The sequence below is a fragment of the Oncorhynchus tshawytscha genome, linkage group LG30 (assembly GCF_018296145.1).
Source record: "Oncorhynchus tshawytscha isolate Ot180627B linkage group LG30, Otsh_v2.0, whole genome shotgun sequence".
Classification (NCBI taxonomy): Eukaryota; Metazoa; Chordata; class Actinopteri; order Salmoniformes; family Salmonidae; genus Oncorhynchus; species Oncorhynchus tshawytscha.
The window spans coordinates 17,997,732-18,021,098 of NC_056458.1; the positions used below are offsets into that span (position 1 = coordinate 17,997,732).

At 41.9% G+C, this 23,367-nt stretch overlaps 1 protein-coding gene across 1 annotated transcript; it reads left to right on the forward strand.

Annotated features, from left to right (window-relative positions):
- The first annotated feature begins 479 nt into the window (after positions 1-479).
- On the forward strand, positions 480-22,304 carry LOC112228627 (retinal guanylyl cyclase 2). Its single transcript, XM_024394094.2, has 19 exons — positions 480-1,402; positions 1,813-2,111; positions 2,515-2,884; positions 3,003-3,081; positions 3,210-3,324; positions 3,517-3,636; positions 3,876-3,959; positions 4,082-4,258; positions 4,352-4,508; positions 4,910-5,059; positions 5,210-5,358; positions 17,624-17,787; positions 17,989-18,181; positions 18,373-18,547; positions 19,433-19,531; positions 20,295-20,389; positions 20,558-20,643; positions 21,342-21,434; positions 21,725-22,304. Exons 1-18 carry the CDS (start codon positions 592-594, stop codon positions 21,424-21,426), a joined length of 3,408 nt encoding a protein of 1,135 aa, XP_024249862.1. The 5' UTR covers positions 480-591; the 3' UTR covers positions 21,427-21,434; positions 21,725-22,304.
- Positions 22,305-23,367: the final 1,063 nt, after the last annotated feature.

Below are 23,367 nucleotides of genomic sequence, written 5' to 3' on the forward strand. Positions count from 1 at the left end.
TTTGTTATTCTACTTGCTTTGTTATCTTGCATACTTTCTGTTATCCTGTGAACCCTCTTCATTGCTCCTGGCAGCTATATTTTAATATGTTATGTAATAAACCTATATTAATGGTAATATAGTTCAAGTCCAATTATTATAGAAACGGTGCATTTCTGAGCCTCTGGTGACACTGTAGCTCACCAACAAAAACAGAGTTTTGTCCTAGAAAATTGAGACAGTAAATAATACATGTGTCAATATTCTAATTTTGTTCTCTCTCTCCCTCCCTCTTTCTCATATATTCCATGGAAGCAGTAATGGCTGGGAGTCCAGTGGTGACCTTCCCAGCTCTGGGCTAGTGCCCTACAGAGCGCTAGGGGTCAGAGCACACACACACACACACACACACACACACACACACACACACACACACACACACACACACACACACACACACACACACACACACACACACACACACACACACACACACACACACACACACACACACTTCCCTCCCTCACACTCTTCCACACACACAAACTCCCTCACTTCCAACCCTCCACTCCTCATCTGTGGTGTCTGACTAGATAGAAGCCCTGTAGGACAATGGCAACTCACAGAAACTCTAGTTTCCTCATCAACCTTTCCCACCACCCACGATGGACACAAGATCCCTCAATGAGGGAGAGAAGGAGACAAAGAAGGACAGAGGATACAGACCCAATGAACAGTACAACCCCCACATCTAAATCTGCAGTGCTACGCTCCAGAAGCTGGTGGGGCAACTGGCTTATGTTGCCCCTGCTGATGGCCACCTATCTACCGTGTGAGGCCTGGGGCGCCACTTTCACTGTGGCCGTAGTTGGGCCCTGGACATGTGACCCTATGTACTCCAAAGCCCTCCCTGACCTGGCTGCCCGCCTGGCCACCGCCCGCCTCAACAAGGACCCCTACACTAAGAAAGGCTACTGGTACGACTATACTCTGGTCAATGAGGACTGTAAAACATCCCGCGCTCTGGCCCGCTTCACCTCTCTGGAAGGCTATGGCTCAGCTTTTCTCGGCCCTACTAACCCAGGCTACTGCTCTTCGGCTGCCCTGTTTGCGAAAAACTGGAATAAGCCCCTTCTTTCCTGGGGCTGCCTGAAACCCAACATGGAGGATGGACAGTATCCCACCTTTCATCGGCCACTGCCTCTGTCCTCCCGGGTTCTGTTTTCTATGCTGCGGTACTTCCGCTGGGCCCATGTAGTCATCGTGACGTCAGAGGATGACCTGTGGGAGGCTACGGGACACGAGCTGGCGGCCTCTCTGAGGGCCCTGGGCCTGCCGGTCAGCACTGTGGTCACCATGGAGCCTGACAAAGATGGGCCCACAAAAGCCTTGAAAAGGATACGGGAGTTAGACCGTGTCAGAGGTGTGTATGCGCATTTGTGTTTGTTTGTTTGTTTATGTGTGTGTGTGTATTTGTTTAAGTGTGTGTGTGTTTGTGCATGCGTGCATTCTTGTGTGTGTGGTAAAAGGTGAGAGGAAAGATACACAACATCACTGACTAACTGTCATCTATTCCATTATATGACAATGCCACACTGCAATGACTAATAATTGTCTCTACTATTTCCTTCTTCTGTCCCCTATCTCTGACTTTACTAACTTTTTCCTCTCCTCCTCCTCCTCTTTTCCTCCTCCTCCTCTTTTCCTCCTCCTCCTCCTCCTCCTCCTCCTCCTCCTCTTCTCCACCTCCTCCTCTTCTCCTCCTCCTCTTCTCCACCTCCTCCTCTTCTCTTCTCCTCTCCAACTCCCCCTCCCCTGCCTCTGCCTCTGCAGTGGTCATCATGTGTATGCACTCAGCTTTGATCGGTGGTGTGGCCCAGTATCAGCTCCTAACCTCTGCCTTGAATATACGCATGGTAGATCGCGGCTACGTTTTTATCCCCTACGACACCCTCACATACTCACTGCCCAAGGGCACAAACTTTAATACCCTGACCAATGACAGCTTGTTGAGAAAAGCCTACGACGCAGTTCTCACAATCACCATGGATTCTGGCGAGAATACTTTCTATCAGCGCTTCAAAGATGCTCAGGAGAAATTTGAGATTCGCACCAGCACTCCACCAGAGCAGGTGAGACATCCCAGAACACAGCTCCTGGGATATTCATCTAGTCATCATTAGTCACACATGCCATGGACATGCAGTACTGTAGCAAACACCTTTGGATGAACAACAGTCCTCTTGAGTTTTAGTTCTTCACAAACAGGTTACCTATAGGTCTTTGGACCTCTCCAGCCTTAAAACCAAATACATATGAATGTTGTTGGATTGTTTCATTATTGATGATAATGACCAGTGGTTTGTCAGTGCTGTACCACTGTCTTAGTAATGGTATGCTCCTCTATTTCTGTACTCCTTGCCTAACATCATCAAAACCCTTAGTGCCAGTCTAAAGAGTCTACAGACAGTCTTCAATAACAGTCGGTCAGATAAATGACTTATACATTGTCCCCACTCTTCTCCCCTGACGTAGGTGTCTCCATTTTTCGGCACCATCTACAACATGATATATTACATGGGCTATGCAGTAGAGAAGAGTCGGATGGCAGCGGGGCGCTGGGTGGATGGGGAAACCATGCTCGAGAGCGATGGAGGGGTCAAATTTGAGGGCTTCAACCAGCACATCTCATCCGACAAAGATGGGTTGGGGATGCTGGCTCGCTACGTGGTCCTGGACTCAGACGGGGGAGACAAACTCTACATGACACACACTCTGGAGGCCCCCCACACACTTGGCAAATTTGGGGCGGTCAAGTACAATGGGCGCTCCATCCACTTTGCAGGCAGTAGCCCCAGCACAGACTCCCGTTGCTGGTTCAGTCCATACATCACCTGTGGTGGGGGTAGGTAGTCTAGCGTTGGGGTCAGTGATGTACCAGTAGCCTATGGTAAAATGAGGTCTGTGTTCCCTCAAGCTATTTCTCTTCATAACTCTTTCTCGATCCCCTTCTCTGCCTTTAGGAATGGATGCGGGTACTATTCTCTTTCTGTTTGTCCTGTTCTGTGGGTTGGTTGGAGGTGGAGCTGCCTTCTATATGAAGTAAGTTAAGCTTAAACACAGAGAGGAGTGTGCCAATCAGTGGCCAATTTTGTCTTCTGCATTGAACAAACTTTTGATTGTAAATGAGGTTGCTGATGTTTTGGGGTCTTCCCTTTGTGTCTGACCAGGAGAGGTGGCCAGATTGGAATCAGCTTTGGAGGATCAGGGGAAGGAGAAGGGTCCTTAAAAGTAGTCTTGAATCTGAATGACCTGATTTTCATCAATACCCAGACCAGCACAAGGGTCAGCTTGATGCCTATCATACCATAAAAGGAGTATAGCCTAAATACTGTATTTGTATGTGTGTGTGAGTTTTTCTGTTTAAAGTCCCTTATCTTTGATGGACTGTCTATTCTGAAGCCATTGTAATCTCTCTCTCTCTCTCTCTCTCGCTCTCTCTCCTCTCCTCTCCTCTCCTCTCCTCTCTCTGAGTAGACGCTGAATGAGGACAGTATGATGAAGAGTCAGCTGGATGTGAAGACGCCTCGCCACTCAGTGTCAGGACGCAGCTACTTTGCCTCCACCCCTGACAGCTCCAACGTCGCTGTCTTTGAGGTGGGTCACATGTTAATGTGGTGAATCTACTTAAAACTACGTTCAAACAGAGACAGCAATCCAATATGCCAATGTGTGATGCGCTGCATGTAAGAAATAACACCCAATGTTGCTAATTTTGCCTGTCTTGGTGACAAACAGTTATAAACAAATCCATCTCTGTTTAGTGTCCCTGTCCCTAGCTTTCAGGGTTTTCCAGATAAACATTTGCTAATACCTTTGTATTATGTATTCACTAGGGTGACTGGGTGTGGTTGAAGAGATGTCCCAATGGAAACACTGTGTCTAGTGTCAGTAATAGCACAAAAACTATTTTCACCAAGGTGAGTAAGTGACTGACTGAGTGAGTCAGTCAAAACAGCAAGACATTGAAGCGCTGTCTGAACTCTGCACTGTTCCTCTGTCATAACCTACTTCTCCTCTCTATCCTCTCCCCCTCTCTCAGCTCAGGGACATGCGGCATGAGAATATCAACCTGTTCCTTGGCCTGTTCCTAGACTCAGGGATATTTGGTATTGTGACAGAGCACTGTACCAGGGGCAGCTTGGAGGACCTTCTCAACAACGAGGAAATGCGTCTCGACTGGATGTTCAAGTCCTCCCTGTTGATGGATCTGGTCAGGGTGAGGAGGAAAACAACTTCATAGACATTTCTGACCATATCTCTCTCCTCGTTGTTTACACTGTCCTCAATCTTTTCTGACCCTCCCTCCCAGGGAATGAAGTACCTGCACAACCGGGATGTCATCCATGGGCGCCTGAAGTCCCGAAACTGTTTGGTGGACGGACGCTTTGTGCTGAAGGTGACTGAGTACGGCTTCAACGAGATCTTATCCACCCAGAGCATCAACTTTGACAAAGGCAGGCCTGAGGGTAAGTCCATGGGGACGTGAGTACTCAACATATCAGAGACAGCAAATCATCCTCATCATTTACCAAGTAATTACAAGAACCAAAGACACTTGTTCGTTTATCCCTCTAGTCAGGTTGTGTGTGAAAAACATTTAATCTAAACCGCTACTTTTGTGCCCTAACTCCCTGGTCCACCTAACAGATCACTTAATCCAACCCTCCACTATTTCCCCCTAACTCCATGGTCCACCTAACAGATCACTTAATCCAACCCTCCACTATTTCCCCGTAACTCCCTGGTCCACCTAACAGATCACTTAATCCAACCCTCCACTATTTTCCCCTAACTCCATGGTCCACCGAACAGATCACTTAATCCAACCCTCCACTCTTGTGCCCTAACTCCCTGGTCCACCTAACAGATCAGCTGTGGGTGGCTCCAGAGCTGTTAAGGAACTCTACGCTGATGAAGAGAGGAACGTTCCAAGGGGACGTCTACAGCTTTGCCATCATTATGCAGGAGGTCATCGCCCGCTGTGCTCCCTTCTGCATGCTGGACATGCCTCCCAAGGGTTAGACCTCCTATCAAACAGTACCACCATACATGGGGCTAGTTGTGTCAGATGTAAAACAAATACAGCAGGAATGGCCTCCATGCCAATGTGAACAGTACAATTATTGGAGAGTATAGGTGTGTGTGTGTGTGTGTGTGTGTTTGACAGAGATCCTCAGTAAGTTGAAATCCCCCCCACCACTGTGTCGGCCCACTGTGTCAGCGGATGAGGCTCCACTAGAGGTGATCCAGGTCATGAAACAGGCCTGGAGTGAGGAGCCAGACAAGAGACCCACCTTCGAGGAGATATTCAAACAGGTAGCCTACTTTACTGTACACAAACATACACAAAGCTACATACAGTACCTTCGGAAAGAATTCAGACCCCTTGACTTTTTCCACATTTAATTTCGTTACAGCCTTATTCTTAAATGGATTAAATAAAACGTTTTCCTCAGCAATCTACTCACAATACCCGATAATGACAAAGTGAAAACAGGTTGTTATAATTTTTTGTAAATTTGTTATAAATATAAAAAACAGAAATACCTTATTTACATAAGTATTCAGACCCGTTGCTATGAGACTCAAAGTTGAGCTCAGGTGCATCTGTTTCCAATGATCATCATTGAGATGTTTCTACAACTTGATTGGGGTCCACCTGTGGTAAATTTGATTGATTGGACATGATTTGGAAAGGCACACACCTGTCTATATAAGGTCCCACAGTTGACAGTGCATGTCAGAGCAAAACCAAGCCATGAGGTCGAAAGAATTGTCTGTAGAGCTCTGAGACAGGATTGTGTCGAGTCACAGATCTGAGCAATCCGGCGAGAAGGGCCTTTGTCAGCGAGGTGACCAAGAACCCGATGGTCACTCTGACAGAGCTCTAGACTTCCTCTGTGGAGAGGGGAGAACCTTCCAGAAGGATAACCAATCAGGTCTTAATGGTAGAGTGGCCAGACGGAACCACTCCTCAGTAAAAGGCACATGACGGTCAGCTTGGAGTTTGCCAAAAGGCAACTAAAGACTCTCAGACCATGAGAAACAAGATTCTCTGGTCTGATGAAACCAAGATTGAACTATTTGGCCTGAATGCCAAGTGTTACGTCTGGAGGAAACTTGGCACAATCCCTACGGTGAAGCATTGTGGTGGCAGCATCAGCCTGTAGGGATGTTTTTCACCAACAGGGACTGGGAGACTAGTCAGGGTCGAGGGAAAGATGAACAGAGCAAAGTACAAAGAGATCCTTGATGAAAACCTGCTCCAGAGTGCTCAGGACCTAAGACTGGGGCGAAGGTTTACATTTGAACAGGACATCTACCCTAAGCACACAGCCAAGACAACGCAGGAATGGCTTTGGGACAAGTCTCTGAATGTCCTTGAGTGGCCCAGTCAGAGCCCGGACTTGAACCCAATCAAACATTTCTGGAGAGACCTGAAAATAGATACGCAGCAACGCTCCCATCCAATCTGACAGAGCTTGAGAGGATCTGCAGTGAAGAATGGGAGAAACTCCCCAAATACAGGTGTGCCAAGCTTGTAACGTCATACCCAAGAAGACTCAATGCTGTAATCACTGCCAAAAGTATTTTAAAAAGTACAGAGTAAAGGGTCTGAATACTTATGTAAAAGTGATATTTCAGTTTATTTATTTTTTATACATTTGATAAAATTTCTAAAAACCTGTTTTTTGCTTTGTCATTATGGAGTATTGTGTGTAGATTGGGGAGGGGGGGAACAATTTAATACATTGTAGAATAATGCTGCAACGTAACAAAATGTGGAAAAGATCAAGGGGTCTGAATACTTTCTGAAAGGCCCTGTATATACATACACATGCAGTGGGGCAAAAAGGTATTTAGTCAGCCACCAATTGTGCAAGTTCTCCCACTTAAAAAGATGAGAGAGGCCTGTAATTTTCATCATAGGTACACTTCAACTATGACAGACAAAATGAGAAGAAAAAAAATCCAGAAAATCACATTGTAGGATTTTTATGAATTTATTTGCAAATTATGGTGGAAAATAAGTATTTGGTCAATAACAAAAGTTTAACTCAATACTTTGTTATATACCCTTTGTTGGCAATGACAGAGGTCAAACGTTTTCTGTAAGTCTTCACAAGGTTTTCACACACCGTTGCTGGTATTTTGGCCCATTCCTCCATGCAGATCTCCTCTAGAGCAGTGATGTTTTGGGGCTGTTGCTGGGCAACATGGATTTTCAACTCCCTCCGAAGATTTTCTATGGGGTTGAGATCTGGAGACTGGCTAGGCCACTCCAGGACCTTGAAATGCTTCTTACGAAGCCACTCCTTTGTTGCCCGGGCGGTGTGTTTGGGATCATTGTCATGCTGAAAGACCCAGCCACGTTTCATCTTCAATGCCCTTGCTGATGGAAGGAGGTTTTCACTCAAAATCTCACGATACATGGCCCCATTCATTCATTCCTTTACACGGATCAGTCGTCCTGGTCCCTTTGCAGAAAAACAGCCCCAAAGCATGATGTTTCCACCCCCATGCTTCACAGTAGTTATGGTGTTCTTTGGATGCAACTCAGCATTCTTTGTCCTCCAAACACGACGAGTTGAGTTTTTACCAAAAAGTTATATTTTGGTTTCATCTGCCCATATGACATTGTCCCAATCTTCTTCTGGATCATCCAAATGCTCTCTAGCAAACTTCAGATGGGCCTGGACATGTACTGGCTTAAGCAGGGGGACACGTCTGGCACTGCAGGATTTGAGTCCCTGGCGGCGTAGTGTGTTACTGATGGTAGGCTTTGTTACTTTGGTCCCAGCTCTCTGCAGGTCATTCACTAGATCCCCCCCGTGTGGTTCTGGGATTTTTTCTCACCGTTCTTGTGATCATTTTGACGCCACGGGGTGAGATCTTGCGTGGAGCCCCAGATCGAGGGAGATTATTGTATGTCTTCCATTTCCTAATAATTGCTCCCACAGTTGATTTCTTCAAACCAAGCTGCTTACCTATTGCAGATTCAGTCTTCCCAGCCTGGTGCAGGTCTACAATTTTGTTTCTGGTGTCCTTTGACAGCTCTTTTGGTCTTGGCCATAGTGGAGTTTGGAGTGTGACTGTTTGAGGTTGTGGACAGGTGTCTTTTATACTGATAACAAGTTCAAACATGCGCCATTAATACAGGTAATGAGTGGATGGCAGAGGAGCCTCTTAAAGAAGAAGTTACAGGTCTGTGAGAGTCAGCCACAATTGGTGGCTGACTGAATACTTTTTTGCCCCACTGTACAGTGCATTGTTATGGAATATGTCAGGTAGTTTAGACAGCACACTCCAGCTCACTATCACTTCCAGACTCCATTCCCCCAGGGGGCAGCAGCAACTTGTCCAAGTGTATGTATATGCACATCAGGTTCCATCACTTAAGGTGATCGTCAGTCAGAGTGCCATCTTGGTGTAGGGAGGCTGCTGGTTGGTTTGGTGGAGATAATGCCTTTAGTTTGGTTTTAATTCTTTACTTTGGGCCGTTTGTAGTTTTCCTTTTTGTGTATATTTATTTTTGTCACCATCTGTACCAATCAATAATCTATTTGGACTGGCTGACCAAGAGGTCAAGAGGGACAGAGCTGGTCCTGGACCAAGATAAGATTGCTGCCTCCCTGGGAACATGTACACCTAGATTCATACACAGATTTTTCACATAGATGCACATCTTAAATGAGGTTACAGACCAGTTAACTAGGCCTTAGACCCCTACACTTAGAGAGAGCAACAATATTAGTATGCTGGTTAATCGTTTTCGTAACAACATTTTGTAGAAGAATGGTGTAATATGCTATTGTTAAGGACACCATGCCACTTCCTCCCGATTTGGACCATACCTGGGGCGAACTCGGGACCTCTTCCTTACTAGCACACATGACTGTCCTCGCTTAGCCGATTGCTCCACCTCAAAATCTAGCTCATGAGGCGATCCAAGCCGGACACATAAGGCTGAGGAATAAGTTTCACACATCCCCAGTATGATATATGTCTAATTCATTAGGTTATTAATTGACAATATTGCCTGTGAAGGTCGAAGCACCACCTACTCTTTTGTAGTTGGTAGGAAACTATAAATAGCTACAGTTATACAGGGTAGGTCCTTGCCTGTTGCCCTGGGCCAGACCTTAAAAATACATATTTTCCAGGATGTTCAAAAGGCATATTTTCTCGATGTTGAAAAATACATATTTTCCGGACATTGAAATCAGGTTCATTTTCAGTTCTGAATGAAAGTTGAAAATATGTCATTTATAGACGTCTATATTGTGCCAAATCCAGACCGGACAAAATCTGAACCAAAAATGTATGTCCGTGGACGGTGAAATCAAGTCCTGTCTGGACCGCACCAAATCTAAACCAAACATAGACATCCTATGATTGGTTCAGATTTTGTATGGACCAGAACAAAAACCAATGTCCATGGATGTGGAAACCAAGGGTGGTCCAGACTGTACCAAAAAAAGATGTCCAAAAGGCATGGTGTCGGACCGTGCTTACTGAGGTGTAGCCTAGTGGTTACTGAAATATAATTTTATGAATGTCCATCTATATGGTAAGCCTACTGTTTGTAAAACACAAAAAAAGACATACAAAAGACGTCGGCTCGTGCTTACTGGGGTGTAGCCTACCATGTCAACCGCAAAGAAATTTGATGAATGCCCATCAATGTGGTAGGCCCACCATTTGTAAAACAGGCCGTTGCATTGGCATTATTAGTCCTGAATCCTGTGAATAATCCGTTTGGCTATTTAAACTCTGAATATCAGCTACCCAACTTCATCAGGAGGTATCGTGTCGCTATTTGCAATGTGTTTATATGGCGGGAAATGCAGAAGTATTTTCTTTTTCGCTATGATCAGCTTGTTAGAAATGGACGGATAAAAACGTGAACCCACTGTTCATGACAATGGGGTGAAACTCCTGGACAGCCGTTGTGATTGTCCATTCCATATTGTCCATTTTACATTGACCTGTTCTGTTTTTCTGATATGTTGTTTAACATGACAGCGCATTTCTTTATCGATTGGGTGCCATTTTGGTTAGGCTATTTGAAAAAAGTATATATATTATATTGTCATCACATTACACTGTCACACATTTTTATCTCCAGCCTGTAGGCTACAGAAAAGGCCACATACTCTTTCTACCATATCTGCTACATGATTTATGTTAGATAGTTTCTTTGATGGAACGTTGGTGGAGCGCCTCAGCGCTGCATCTCTCCCACAGCACCCTGCCCCGACCTTTGACAAAATGGGCACTGTTTATCACAAGGCGCCATCAGCGCTCAACTGAAAAACCCATATGCCACTGGTAGTAGAGAGTATGTCATTGTTTTTGTGCAGAATTATGTGAGGTTTTATGTGTTGTTGGAGGTGCGATTTGGTCCGTTTAACTCAGAAAATGCCGCCCTTGTCAATCTGTCGCCATTGGCAGCCACCTAATCCTGCCTAATGTGTGGGCCGATCTTGCAACTATACCTAACTACAATTATTATAATTCTGAAAGCAGTTGAGTTATTGAATGACAAGACAAATTCATCTCTCAGAGGCAGTGAATGCTTTATAAACGAATAAGACTTAAGATAAAGCAATTCATTTTACAGGATTAATGATTAATGAAGGATTTGGATCAAAATTATTCAATAGGGTTACAGATTCAAAATCAACAGGGAAAAGGGGAATTAGATAGCCCAAAAGGGTCAGGCAAGCAGTTGTTCTAATAACTCTAAAATGAAACAAGGAATTTCTAGGAGAAAGATAGTAATAATATAGATGTACACACAGATTTACATGCTCAAACCAATCAGGGATTTAAGGGATGAGAAGACACCATTGACTGCATTAAAGTAAACTCTGTAGTGGCCCACAACCATCACCCACAACCAAAATGGGGAAAACAGGCTACCTAAGTATGATTCTCAATCAGAAACAACGATCGACAGCTGCCTCTGATTGAGAACTATACCAGGTCAAACATAGAAATACAACATAGAAAAAAGAACATAGACTACCCACCCCAACTCACGCCCTGACCAAACTAACACAAATACATAATAAAGGAACTAAGGTCAGAACGTGACAGCATGTGACTAATAAAATTTGATTTGAAACAGACGTTAGGCAGCAATAGAGCTCGCCAGCTTGTAGTCCTAAAAAACAGAAATAAGTTACCTCTGGTTCATTCAGCCATTCAAATGAGGGAAATTAATGCAGAAATAATGGGGTTTTGGAATAAACGCCGACAATAAGGTCTGGGGTTAACAGGTTTAGGAGATTGTATGTTTTGTTCTATGAGATAATATCAGTCAGTTAACATGACCATAATGAATTCTGAAGCCTTTATGTGCTCATTTTGATTATATAAATGCTTCAAAATTCCCAAAATTATCTCATAGAACAAAATGTATAAGACCCTATTTTCGGTGTTTATCCCCCCCAAAACTACAAAAAACATACATTTTGTATTTATTTTTATTTAACGAGGCAAGTCAGTTATTAAGAACAAATTCTTATGTACAATGACGGGCTATGAACAGCAGGTTGCCTTGTTGTAAGGGGTGCATACTGGCAGCAGAGAAGCCAGGCGCAGGAGAGCAAAAACTGTGTTTACAACGGAACAGAACAAAAACCACCGGAAACAGAACAATCAATCAATCAATCAATCAATCAATCAATCAATGGGTACAAAACCCGTCGCACACCAGATAACCGTGCACATGCACTTACAAGAAACTATTCCGGACAAGGAAATGGGGGGAACAGAGGGTTAAATACACAACATGTAATGATGGAATTGAAACCAGGTGTGTGGGAAGACAAAAAAAACAAATGGAAAATTAAAAGTGGATCGATAATGGCTAGAAGACCGGCGATGCCGACCGCCGAACACCGCCGAACAAGGAGTGGAACCAACTTCGGGGGAAGTCGTGACACTTGTTCAGGGGCAGAACAACAGATTTACCTTGTCAGCTCAGGAATTCGATCTAGCAGCCTTTCGGTTACTGGCCCAACCCTTTAACCACCTGCCTCCCCAATTTCCCAATAAGCTTTGGCCAAACAGCCATTGTGGAGTTAGTGCCTACAAAAATACACTGTTACTAGTGCTCTTTGTGCGCTGTTTTCGTGAAATGCTTATGTAGTCCAGTTTGAATGGAGAGCAAGGGTGGAGTCAGGCATGCATCAACAACAAAAAATAGTTGATTTTGCCCCACCGATATTTAAATGCTAAAATCCCCACTGGTTTATTGAGATGCATGAATACACCACACCAACAGCTTGATTTTATGTCTGTTTTAAAATGAATTTCCCGCATTTCTATGTAGTAATGATTTAGGTTCACATTTTTCAATTGGTTTGATAGCATGTTTAATCTAAGTAAATAAATTATATGAATTGATAGTTCAACTGTGTTTTTTGTCTTTAATTAAAAGGGTAGATTGTAACCATATGTTCAAGCTAATCAAAGTGTATTTATGATACAGAGTGTAAAAGCTACTCAATACAATGAAATGTCTACTCACAATAAAGTTCTCCTTGCAAACAGGGCAATTATATGAAACTATATGTATTTGTATTTACATTAGTCTATAGCCTACTGCAAATTATTGTTTGTTCCTGAACTGGCCAAATGCGCAGAGATATCCTTCAGCACCACAAGTTGGTTAAACTTGTTCAAATCAAATCATATTTTATTTGTCACATGCACTGAATACAACAGGTGGAGCAGACCTTACAGTGAAATGCTTACTTACAAGCCCTTAAACAACAATGCAGTTCAAGAAACAGAGTTAAGACATTTTTACTAAATAAACTATAGTAAAAAATAAAATCAAAAGTAACAATAAATAACAATAATGAGTCTATATACAGGGGGTACAGGTTAGTCAAGGTCATTTGTACACAGGAGTAAAGTGACTATGCATAGATAAAAAAACGGGAGGGGGGTCAATGTAAATAGTCTGGGTGGCCATTTTATTAATTGTTCAGCAGTCTTATGGCTTGGGGGTAGAAGCTGTTGAGGAGCCTTTTCAACCTGGATTTGACGCTCCAGTAATGCTTGCTGTGCGTTAGCAGAGAGTACAGTCTATGACTTGGGTGACTGGAGTCTTTGACATTTTTTGGGGCTTTCCTCTGACACTGCCTAGTATATAGGTCCTGGATGGCAGGAAGCTTGGCCCAGTGATGTACTGGGTTGTGCGCACTTTCCTCTGTAGTGCCTTATGATCGGATGCCGAGCAGTTGCAATACCAGGCGATGATGCAACCTGTCAGGATGATCTCTATGGTGCAGCTGTAGAACTTTTTGAGGACCTAGGGACCCATGCCAAATCTTTTAACTTCTTATGGCTGGGGGCAGTATTGAGTAGCTTGGATGAATAAGGTGCCCAGAGTAAACTGCCTGCTACTCAGGCCCAGTTGCTAATATATGCATATTATTAGTATATTTGGATTGAAAACACTCTGAAGTTTCTTAAACTGTTTGAATGATGTCTGTGAGTATAACAGAAACCATATGGCAGGCAAAAACCTGCGAAAAATCCAACCAGAAAGTCGGAAATCTGAGGTTTGTAGTTTTTCAAGTCATTGCCTATGGAATATACAGTGTCTATGGGGTCATATTGCTACTTCCTAAGGATTCCACTAGATGTCAACATTCTGTAGAACCTTGTTTGAGGCTTCTACTGGGAAGGAGGAGAAAATAAGTGCTGATTGAGTTAGGGGTCTGCCAGAAGGCCATGAGCTGATCACACACGCACACGTGAGAGTTAGCTTACATTCCATTGCATTTCTACAGACAAAGGAATTCTCCGGTTGGAACATTATTGAAGATTTATATTAAAAACATCCTAAAGATTGATTCTATACTTCGTTTGACATGTCTCTACGAACTGTAATATGACTTTCCGTCTGAACTTTCGCCTGGACGTGCCCGCGCCTCGTGAGTTTGGATTGTGTACTAAATGCGTGAACAAAAAGGAGGTATTTGGACATAAATGATGGACTTATCGAACAAATCAAACATTTATTGTGGAACTGGGATTCCTGGGAGTGCATTCTGATGAAGATCATCAAAGGTAATGAATATTTATAATGCTATTTCTGACTTCGTTGACTCCACAACATGGTGGATATCTGTATGGCTTGTTTTATTGTCTGAACACTGTACTCAGATTATTGCATGGTGTGCTTTTTCGGTAAAGCTTTTTTGAAATCTGACACAGCGGTTGCTTTCAGGAGAAGTTTATCTAAAGTTCCATGCATAACACTTGTATTCTCATCAACATTTATGATGAGTATTTCTGTAAATTGATGTGGCTCTCTGCAAAATCACCGGATGTTTTGGAAGCAAAACATTACTGAACGTAACGCGCCAATGTAAACTGAGGTTTTTGATATAAATATGAACTTTATCGAAGAAAACATACATGTATTGTGTAACATGAAGTGTATGAGTGTCATCTGATGAAGGTCATCAAAGGTTAGTGATTAATTTTATCTCTATTTCTGCTATTTGTGACTCCTCTCTTTGGCTGGAAAAATGGCTGTGTTTTTCTGTGACTAGGTGCAGACCTAACATAATTGTTTGTTGTGCTTTCGTCGTAAAGCCTTTTTGAAATCGGACACTGTGGTGGGATTAACAACAAGTTTATCTTTAAAATGGTGTAAAATACTTCTATGTTTGAGGAATTTTAATTATGAGATCTCTGTTGTTTTGAATTTGGCGTCCTGCACTATCACTGGCTGAAAGCTACTGAGTAGCAAGCCGTTTACTTTGGGCAAATTATTCATCCAAACTACTCAATACTGCCCCCCAGCCATAAGAAGTTAACAAACTATAGTTTTAGCAAGTCGGTTAGGACATCTACTTTGTGCATGACACAAGTAATTTTTCCAACAATTGTTTACATACAGATTATTTCACTTATAATTCACTGTATCACAATTCCAGTGGGTCAGAAGTTAACATACACTAAGTTGACTGTGCTTTTAAACAGCGTGGGAAATTCCAGAAAATGATGTCATGGCTTTAAAAGCTTCTGATAGGCTAATTGACATTATTTGAGTCAATTGGAGGAGTAGCTGTGGATGTATTTCAAGGCCTACCTTCAAACTCAGTGCATCTTCGCTTGACATCATGGGAAAATCAAAAGAAATCAACAAAGACCTCAAGTCTGGTTCATCCTTGGGAGCAATTTCCAAACACCTGAAGGTACCACGTTCATCTGTACAAACAATAGTACGCAAGTAAAAACACCATGGGACCACGCAGCTGTCATACCTCTCAGGAAGAAGACGCATTCTGACTCCTAGAGATGAACGTACTTTGGCGTGAAAAGTGCAAATCAATCCCAGAACAACAGCAAAGGACCTTGTGAAGATGCTGGAGGAAACAGCTACAAAAGTATCTATATCCACAGTAAAACGAGTCCTATATCGACATAACCTGAAAGGCCGCTCAGCAAGGAAGAAGCCAATGCTCCAAAACCGCCATAACAAAAGCCAGACTACAGTTTGCAATTGCACATGGAAACAAAGATCGTACTTTTTGGAGAAATGTCCTCTGGTCTGATGAAACAAAAATAGAACTGTTTAGCCATAATGACCATCGTCATGGTTGGTGAAAAAAGGGGTCAGCTTGCAAGCCAAAGAACACCATCCCAACCGTGAAGCACGTGGGTGGCAGAATCATGATGTGGGGGTGCTTTGCTGCAGGTGGGACTGGTGTACTTCACAAAATAGATGGCATCATGAGGAGGAAAATTATGTGAATATAAAGCAACATCTCAAGACATCAGTCAGGAAGTTAAAGCTTGGTTGCAAATGGGTCTTCCAAATGGACAATGACTCCAAGCATACTTCCAAAGTTGTGGCAAAATGGCTTAAGGACAACAAAATCAAGGTGTTGGAGTCACCATCACAAAGCCCTAACCTCAATTCTATAGAACATTTGTTGGCAGAACTGAAAAAGTGTGTGCTTGCAAGGAGGCCTACAAACCTGACTCAGTTACACCAGCTCTGTCAGGGGGAATGGGTCAAAATTCACCCAACTTATTGTGGGAAGCTTGTGGAAGGCTACCCGAAAAGTTTGACCCAAGTTAAACAATTGAAAGGCAATTCTACCAAAAACTAATTGAGTGTACTGTATGTAATCTTCTGACCCACTGGGAATGTGATTAAATAAATCAAAGCTGAAGTAAATAATTCTCTCTACTCTTATTCTGACATTTCACATTCTTAAAATAAAGTGGTGATCCTAACTGACCTAAGACAGGGAATTTTTACTCGGATTAAATGTCAGGAATTGTGAAAAACTGAGTTTAAATGTGTTTGACTAAGGTGTATGTAAACCTCTGACTGTGTATGCTTTGATTGAAACAAAATACAAGAAAGGCTAATAGTTTTGTTAACATCATCTGCTCTAATTCGCTCATGAAACAGTAACTCATGAAGATCTAAAGTTAAGTTCAAAACCCCGAGCTGACAAGGTACAAATCTGTCGTTCTGCCCCTGAACAGGCAGTTAACCCACTGTTCCCAGGCCGTCATTGAAAATAAGAATGTGTTCTTAACTGACTTGCCTGGTTAAATAAAGGTAAAATAAAAAAATGCATATTCCCATGAATCTGATGGATATCAATCAAATGTTTGGCATGGAGATGCAGTTTGGACTTTAAGGTAGCCTATGCCTAACTTGCTGTTTGAGGGTATTAGAAATATAACGTTTTCTTGAGAGGCAGACATTGCAATTGGAGGATTCATATCATGCATATTCTATAATGATAGGTTATTCAATTGGCTACATCTGTCAGTAAAAACTTTGATTGAGGAAATTACATTTTTAGCGCTCCGTCACCTAAAAAAATACCACTACACCACTTTATACTATATTTCCTCACTATGAGGTTGGAATAATACTGTGAAATTCTGAAAATGTAGATAATACACTTTTAGCGCAAGAGCTGTTTCAAAAGGCCGCCTGTAATTTCAGCCTGTTTTGTAGGATTGAAGTTTTGGCCTGCCAGGTAACATCAACATCAAACAGTTCCAACCCTCTCTGCCAATAACAGTTTCCTCTTCCCACTCAGAACACTCCCAGACAATACTAGCAACATTCTTGTTTGCTCTTTGCCAAGAAGCTATTTTTGTTTATTTTTGACACTTTTTATTGAAAACAACTGCAGAAAAGGTACTTAATTGTTACCCAGAAATGATTTCATATTTAGATAAAAAATGGCTGCATTGGACCTTTAATCCTGAATGTGGTGGGGAAGGGGGAAAGGGTGATTAGGTCCTGTCTTTCATCTCTGCTGTTGGTGAGCAGCTCTGCTGGTTCCAGGCACCTCGGATCAGCCTGGTATTCAGTCAGCCAGATGTACAGAGGGGTTGAATTGACCCTACAGTTTTTTCATAGACATGCATGAGCACACATCTGAACACAATGAACTCAGTCTCAAGCTAACAAGAACTCAAAACAACATTCTTTTTGTTAACTATATTACAGTAATATGTAACATACTTCACCTCCTCACTGCATGCTGTATGTTTCCCTTTCATACTTTAGTTCAAGAGTATAACCAAGGGGAAGAAGACCAACATCATAGACTCAATGCTGCGTATGTTGGAGCAGTACTCTACTAACCTTGAGGACCTGATTAGGGAGAGGACAGAGGAGCTGGAGGTGGAGAGGAAAAAGACTGATCAGCTGCTGGCCCAGATGTTGCCCAGGTCAGACTCCTCCCACTTCACATTAAAAGCTGGACTTCTATTTGCAACATCAAAAAGAAAAAAATTCTCTGTATTGAGAATATTGAATTGTATTACTGTGCAAGGCAAAACACAATTTTATTCATTGGCCGCTGGTAATTTATTCTCCTAACCTCTATCCACATCCCTCTATCAACTCCCTTGTCTTATCTTACACCATAGGTCTGTGTGCCTGGCCCTGAAGACGGGAAAGCCTGTGAAACCAGAGCACTTCTCTGAGGTCACTCTGTACTTCAGTGACATTGTGGGCTTCACTACCATCTCTGCACTCAGCGAGCCCATTGAAGTGGTAGATTTACTCAATGATCTCTACACACTATTTGATGCCATCATCGGGCAGCATGATGTCTACAAGGTGAGAATCCTGTCCTGCTGCAAAATAGTTGTGTCCTATTAGTGATGCAATGGAAGCTTGTTCTACTTTCAATACAAATCCTGGAAGTAAATGGCTGCATTCCTTAGTGTGCATGAGTTTATGTCACCTCCTCCTAATTTTGACAAATTTCCCAATTGGGACAATAAAGATATTGATTGTGTGGCCTTCAGGTGGAGACCATCGGAGATGCCTACATGGTAGCCTCTGGAGTTCCAAACCGGAACGGTAGACGCCACGCAGCTGAGATGTCCAACATGTCCCTGGACATCCTCCACTGTATTGGAACCTTCAAGATGAGGCACATGCCTGATGTCAAGGTCAAGATTCGTATTGGCCTTCACTCTGGTGCGTGGACCATCTAAAATTCTTTGTCATATTTTTATCCTCTGCCTCATCGTTCATAATGTAGACTAATTGACTGGCCTTTTCTCTTGAAAACCACAATTCTTCATTTGTTTTTTAGCTAAACGGTAGCCCTGCCACTTGGTTGGCTATTAAGCTGGGGGATAATATAATAATAACAACATATTCCATTTACTAGATACTTTTATCCAAAGCGACTTACACTCATGCATGCATAAATGGGTCTGGAGAAATGTTACTGTCAAATTCATAGAGGAAGCTATAGACTGGCAGTCCATGAGATCAACTGCTATACATTGCAGTTCATGCATATGCAACAAAGTCATTAGGTGAATAGTACAATTCAATACATAAGCAAACTATACTTTTGACATGTTATATTTAATGAAATTTGAGAATGAGTATTGGAATTCTATAGAACATGGCATTAACGTTAGACTATTGGAGCAAAAGTGTATTTTTACCTGATCCCCGTCTGGAACATATTCCTGGAATGGTGCAATGTCATCCACTAAGCCCTGTCATCCTATTAGTCTTCATTGCCTAATGCTTTCTTCTCGTTACTCTACCCTACCAATTAATATAGAAGGTTTTGCGTGTTTCTAGTAACACAGAAGTGACTACTTTTAGGTATGGTAAAGGACAGCTCAGAAAAAAAAACATAATTGACAAACAATAAAAATATTCTAACATCTCTGCTAAATAATGAAAGGATATTCTGCAATTAAACTAAATTTGCCATTTTTTCTCCAGAGACTTTTGTGAGATATTGGAGGCTTTTTGAATGTCATGAATCACAAGTCATAAATCAGGACATATGCTACTTCTTATCTTATCAGTATGTCTGTGTGTGTCTGTGTCCACCAGGCCCTGTGGTGGCAGGAGTGGTGGGTCTGACGATGCCTCGGTACTGTCTGTTCGGAGACACTGTCAACACGGCTTCTCGAATGGAGTCAACAGGGTTGCGTGAGTACCTCACTCTCGTTGTTGGCCCATCAAACCGTGTGAGGTCACTAAGGATAGGGACAGGTGTATTGCCGTTTGTGTGCATGCAACAAGAGGCTAAGGAGGGTTACGATGAGCAGTCCTGACTAATCCTTTAAGACTATCAGTAGAATTAGTGGGCAAATTTAGGGTTCAATAAAAATATCCTCCGTGTACGGGCTTCCCTCAGATATCCTTTCACCACCAATTCTGCTGGTACAGCAATGGTAAACTTCATAATGTGTTGAGATTTGTATGTGTTATGAGTTAATGTAACAACTATAAAAACCATTGGCGTGATGATATGAATAAACAACCTCATAATCTTTTCATTTTTCAAGACAATATATGCTTATTTAACTGCTGATTGCTAGCAACACATAGGGTATTTCATAGAGTATAAACTGTATGTACTAGTCAGTGACATGAGTACAGGAAATCTCACATCTACTCCCATCAAGTGGCCATACATATGAATTGCTGCACAAAAAAACTGCTCTTGTGAGTAATTGTCAATGGGCTCACAATAAATGACATTTTGTTACTCTATAATAAATACATTTATGATCAACCAGTGAATGAAAATCGAAATATATGTAGGATATGCGAGTACTGTATGATGTCACAAGTGTTGATACTCTATAGACATGAATAACTAATGGTAATGGTTTACACTGAAAAAACTGTCAGAATACATGAAGACTAATGCAGCCTTTGTGGTTGCTGTTGTTGTTTGATATCCCAGCTTACAGAATCCATGTCAACCAGAGCACAGTCGATATCCTACATGAACTGAAAATGGGCTACAAAATAGACACCAGGGGCATGACAGAGCTGAAGGTAGACACGCGCGCGCACACACACACACACGGACCCAAATAGTGAATTCACTTAACTTACCACGGAAATATCTCATTTTTATTTGTCATATGCTTTGTAAACAACAGGTGTAGACTAATAGTGAAATGTTTACTTACTTCATTCTGTTATTTCCTTCTTCTCTTTCAGGGGAAGGGAATTGAAAACACATTCTGGTTGGTTGGGAGAGCTGGGTTCGACAAGATTCTCCCAAGACCGCCTGACCTTACTCCAGGGTAAGACTTAACAAGCCTTCCTGCTCTATTTATGGTGTACTTTATGTTTCTCCTAACTATACTCGTATTGACTCTCAGTCCTGCCAGGTGCTTGTCCCAGGCCCCTTATCAGTAGTACTCATGAAACCCGTTCACATCAAAGTTGATTTTCATCTAGGTCATTGTGGATATAGAGGATAACATGTCCGAAAATAATTGTTAAAAATCTGATAATGTGCTGACCCATTGACCATTTGTCAGATTGTGTAACTGGAACTAAACGTTTTATAAATCATAATGTATATGTGCTGCTGACCTGACCCTTGTGTCATAGTTCAGTTCACATGTTGACCCAAATTCTTCATCTACTACCTGTCTGTTGAACTTAATTAATCCTTACCTCCCACTACCACTACATGTGTGATGAACGCTCTCCCTGGCATTCAGCAAACATTGCTGTAATGTTTTAACACACTACCCTGGTGGTTGCCTCATTTAGACCTGTCCAGATGAACATTTTATATCTGTGTGAAGAGTTCAAACTCAGTTGTAATGAACATTCTGAGACCCGGTTGTCAACAGCAGTCAGAGTGGACATTGCTTTTGTTGCTTCATATGCTGGGATTGACATGTTTAATGCCTATTCCAAGAGTCTGAGTGCTCAGTGTGCACTGCCAATCAAACAAGACATTAAGCCTTCTGTCTTTGACTTTCTTCAGGGCAAGTAACCATGGCATCAGTTTGGAAGAGATTCCTCCAGATAGGAAACAGAAATTCCTTGACCGGCAGGCGAGGAATAAGTAGCCTGTAAGGTATGCCTGGTTTAGCCATCATATTCTAGATTTACAATGACTTTATTTCCAAAATGATTTGTAATGTAAGTGATGTCACTGATGTCACTGCATTTATGATATCCCAATTCAGGTACATATGTACGCTATCCCTGATACAGTGAAAATAATTACAAAAATGTAATAAAGAAGTAAGCGTTATGCGACAAACCCATTACACCTTTTTGTTTGTCTCAATTCAGGTACATACCAATGAATGCTGCATTTATGATATCCCTTTAAGAGATAATATATCAGATTTTTTTCCACAGATTGTGTTGCCCAGTCCCCCTACCTGTTGGAGTGAAAGACCAGATAGGTGAATTGACCAGGTTGGTTGAGAGGATGGGTTAGGGGTGTGTCTGACAGACAGTCTGTCGCATCACCCCATGTGTCCTGTCGAGTGCTGATCCACATTGTACAAATAAGCCAAAGTCGGAGAGACACTGTCTGTCTTTAACACAATGCATTTGTTTGCACAGAGCAAAGATTAGTTAAAATAAGAGTATTTCTTAAATTTAGCAAATGTGGGAAATAGGAGGGATAAATAAAGGTGTATTACAATCATGCACAAAATACCAAATATATTGATTTAGGAGTTACTGTAGAATGAAAACATCACAACACAAACATGGGAAGAGATTGGCTCTTTGCTTGAAATAAACTATAAATGACCATGATATTGTGTGTAATATATTGTATGTATCTCTACGGTCTCTTTTGCTTTGTAGAAATATTTGACAGAGTATAGAAAAGTGTTCATACTCCACTATATAACAAGGGTATATTTAAGCAATAAGGCATGAGAGGGTGTGGTATATGACCAATAAACCACTGCTAAGGGCTGTTCTTCTGCACGACGCAACGCAGAGTGGCTGGATACAACCCTTAGCCATGGTATTTTGGCCATATACCACAAACCCCAGAGGTGCCTTATTGCTATCATAAACTGGTTACCAATGTAATTAGAGGAATAAAAATACAAGTTTTGTCATACCTGTGGTATACGGTCTGATATACCACGGCTGTCAGCCAATCAGCATTCAGGGTTCGAACCACCCAGTTTATAATAAAATGTAGCACATGCTCTATTTCAAATGTGGTACTGTAATCTCTCTCAATGATACATTCATCTTAGAAGTAATGTATTTCCTTAAAGGTATAAGGTAGGCTGTGGAAGAATCTGGTCCAATGCGTTTTTTTTACATTTCCTTATTGTCTTGCTTCAATAATTAACGCCTTCTGATTGTTTGAATGATATTTGAGAATTATCAACCCATTAGAAAATATGAATTTATATTTTTTCAAACATTCGCCAGCTGGAACATTAATTGAATCATTTTCAAATCAAATAAAAGTATTGCAAAATCACTGTTCCCAAAATGAAGCTTCACGTAAACAGATTATTAGTAAAAACGTTCACTCATACATTTATCTCAATAGAGATACAACTATTTCTATGCCCCTCTCTTTAAAATCATGCTTCATTCATGTTATTACTGTATTTATTTTCTTATTCAATCAAATTCACATGTGTAGGCAGTATATCACACTTTTTTTTACTGTAAATTTGTTTTAACAATATGCATTTTCTTACAACAAAGAAATAAACTGAGCAATGGGTTGAATAAATGTTCCAATAAAAAACATTTAGATGAAAAAAATTAGACCAAATTGTAAACTTTTCAGGTTACAAACGCATACCAGCAGCATACCACCCTGCATTCCACTGCTGGCTTACCTCTGACGCTAAACAGGGTCTGTTTTGGTTGGTCCTTGGATGGGCGATTAGATGCTGCTGGTAGTGGTGTTGGAGGGCCAGTAGGGGGCACTCTGGTCTAACAGAAATCCCAATGCCCCAGGCCAGTGAAGGGGACATTGCCCTGTGTAGGGTGCTGTCTTTCAGATGGGATGT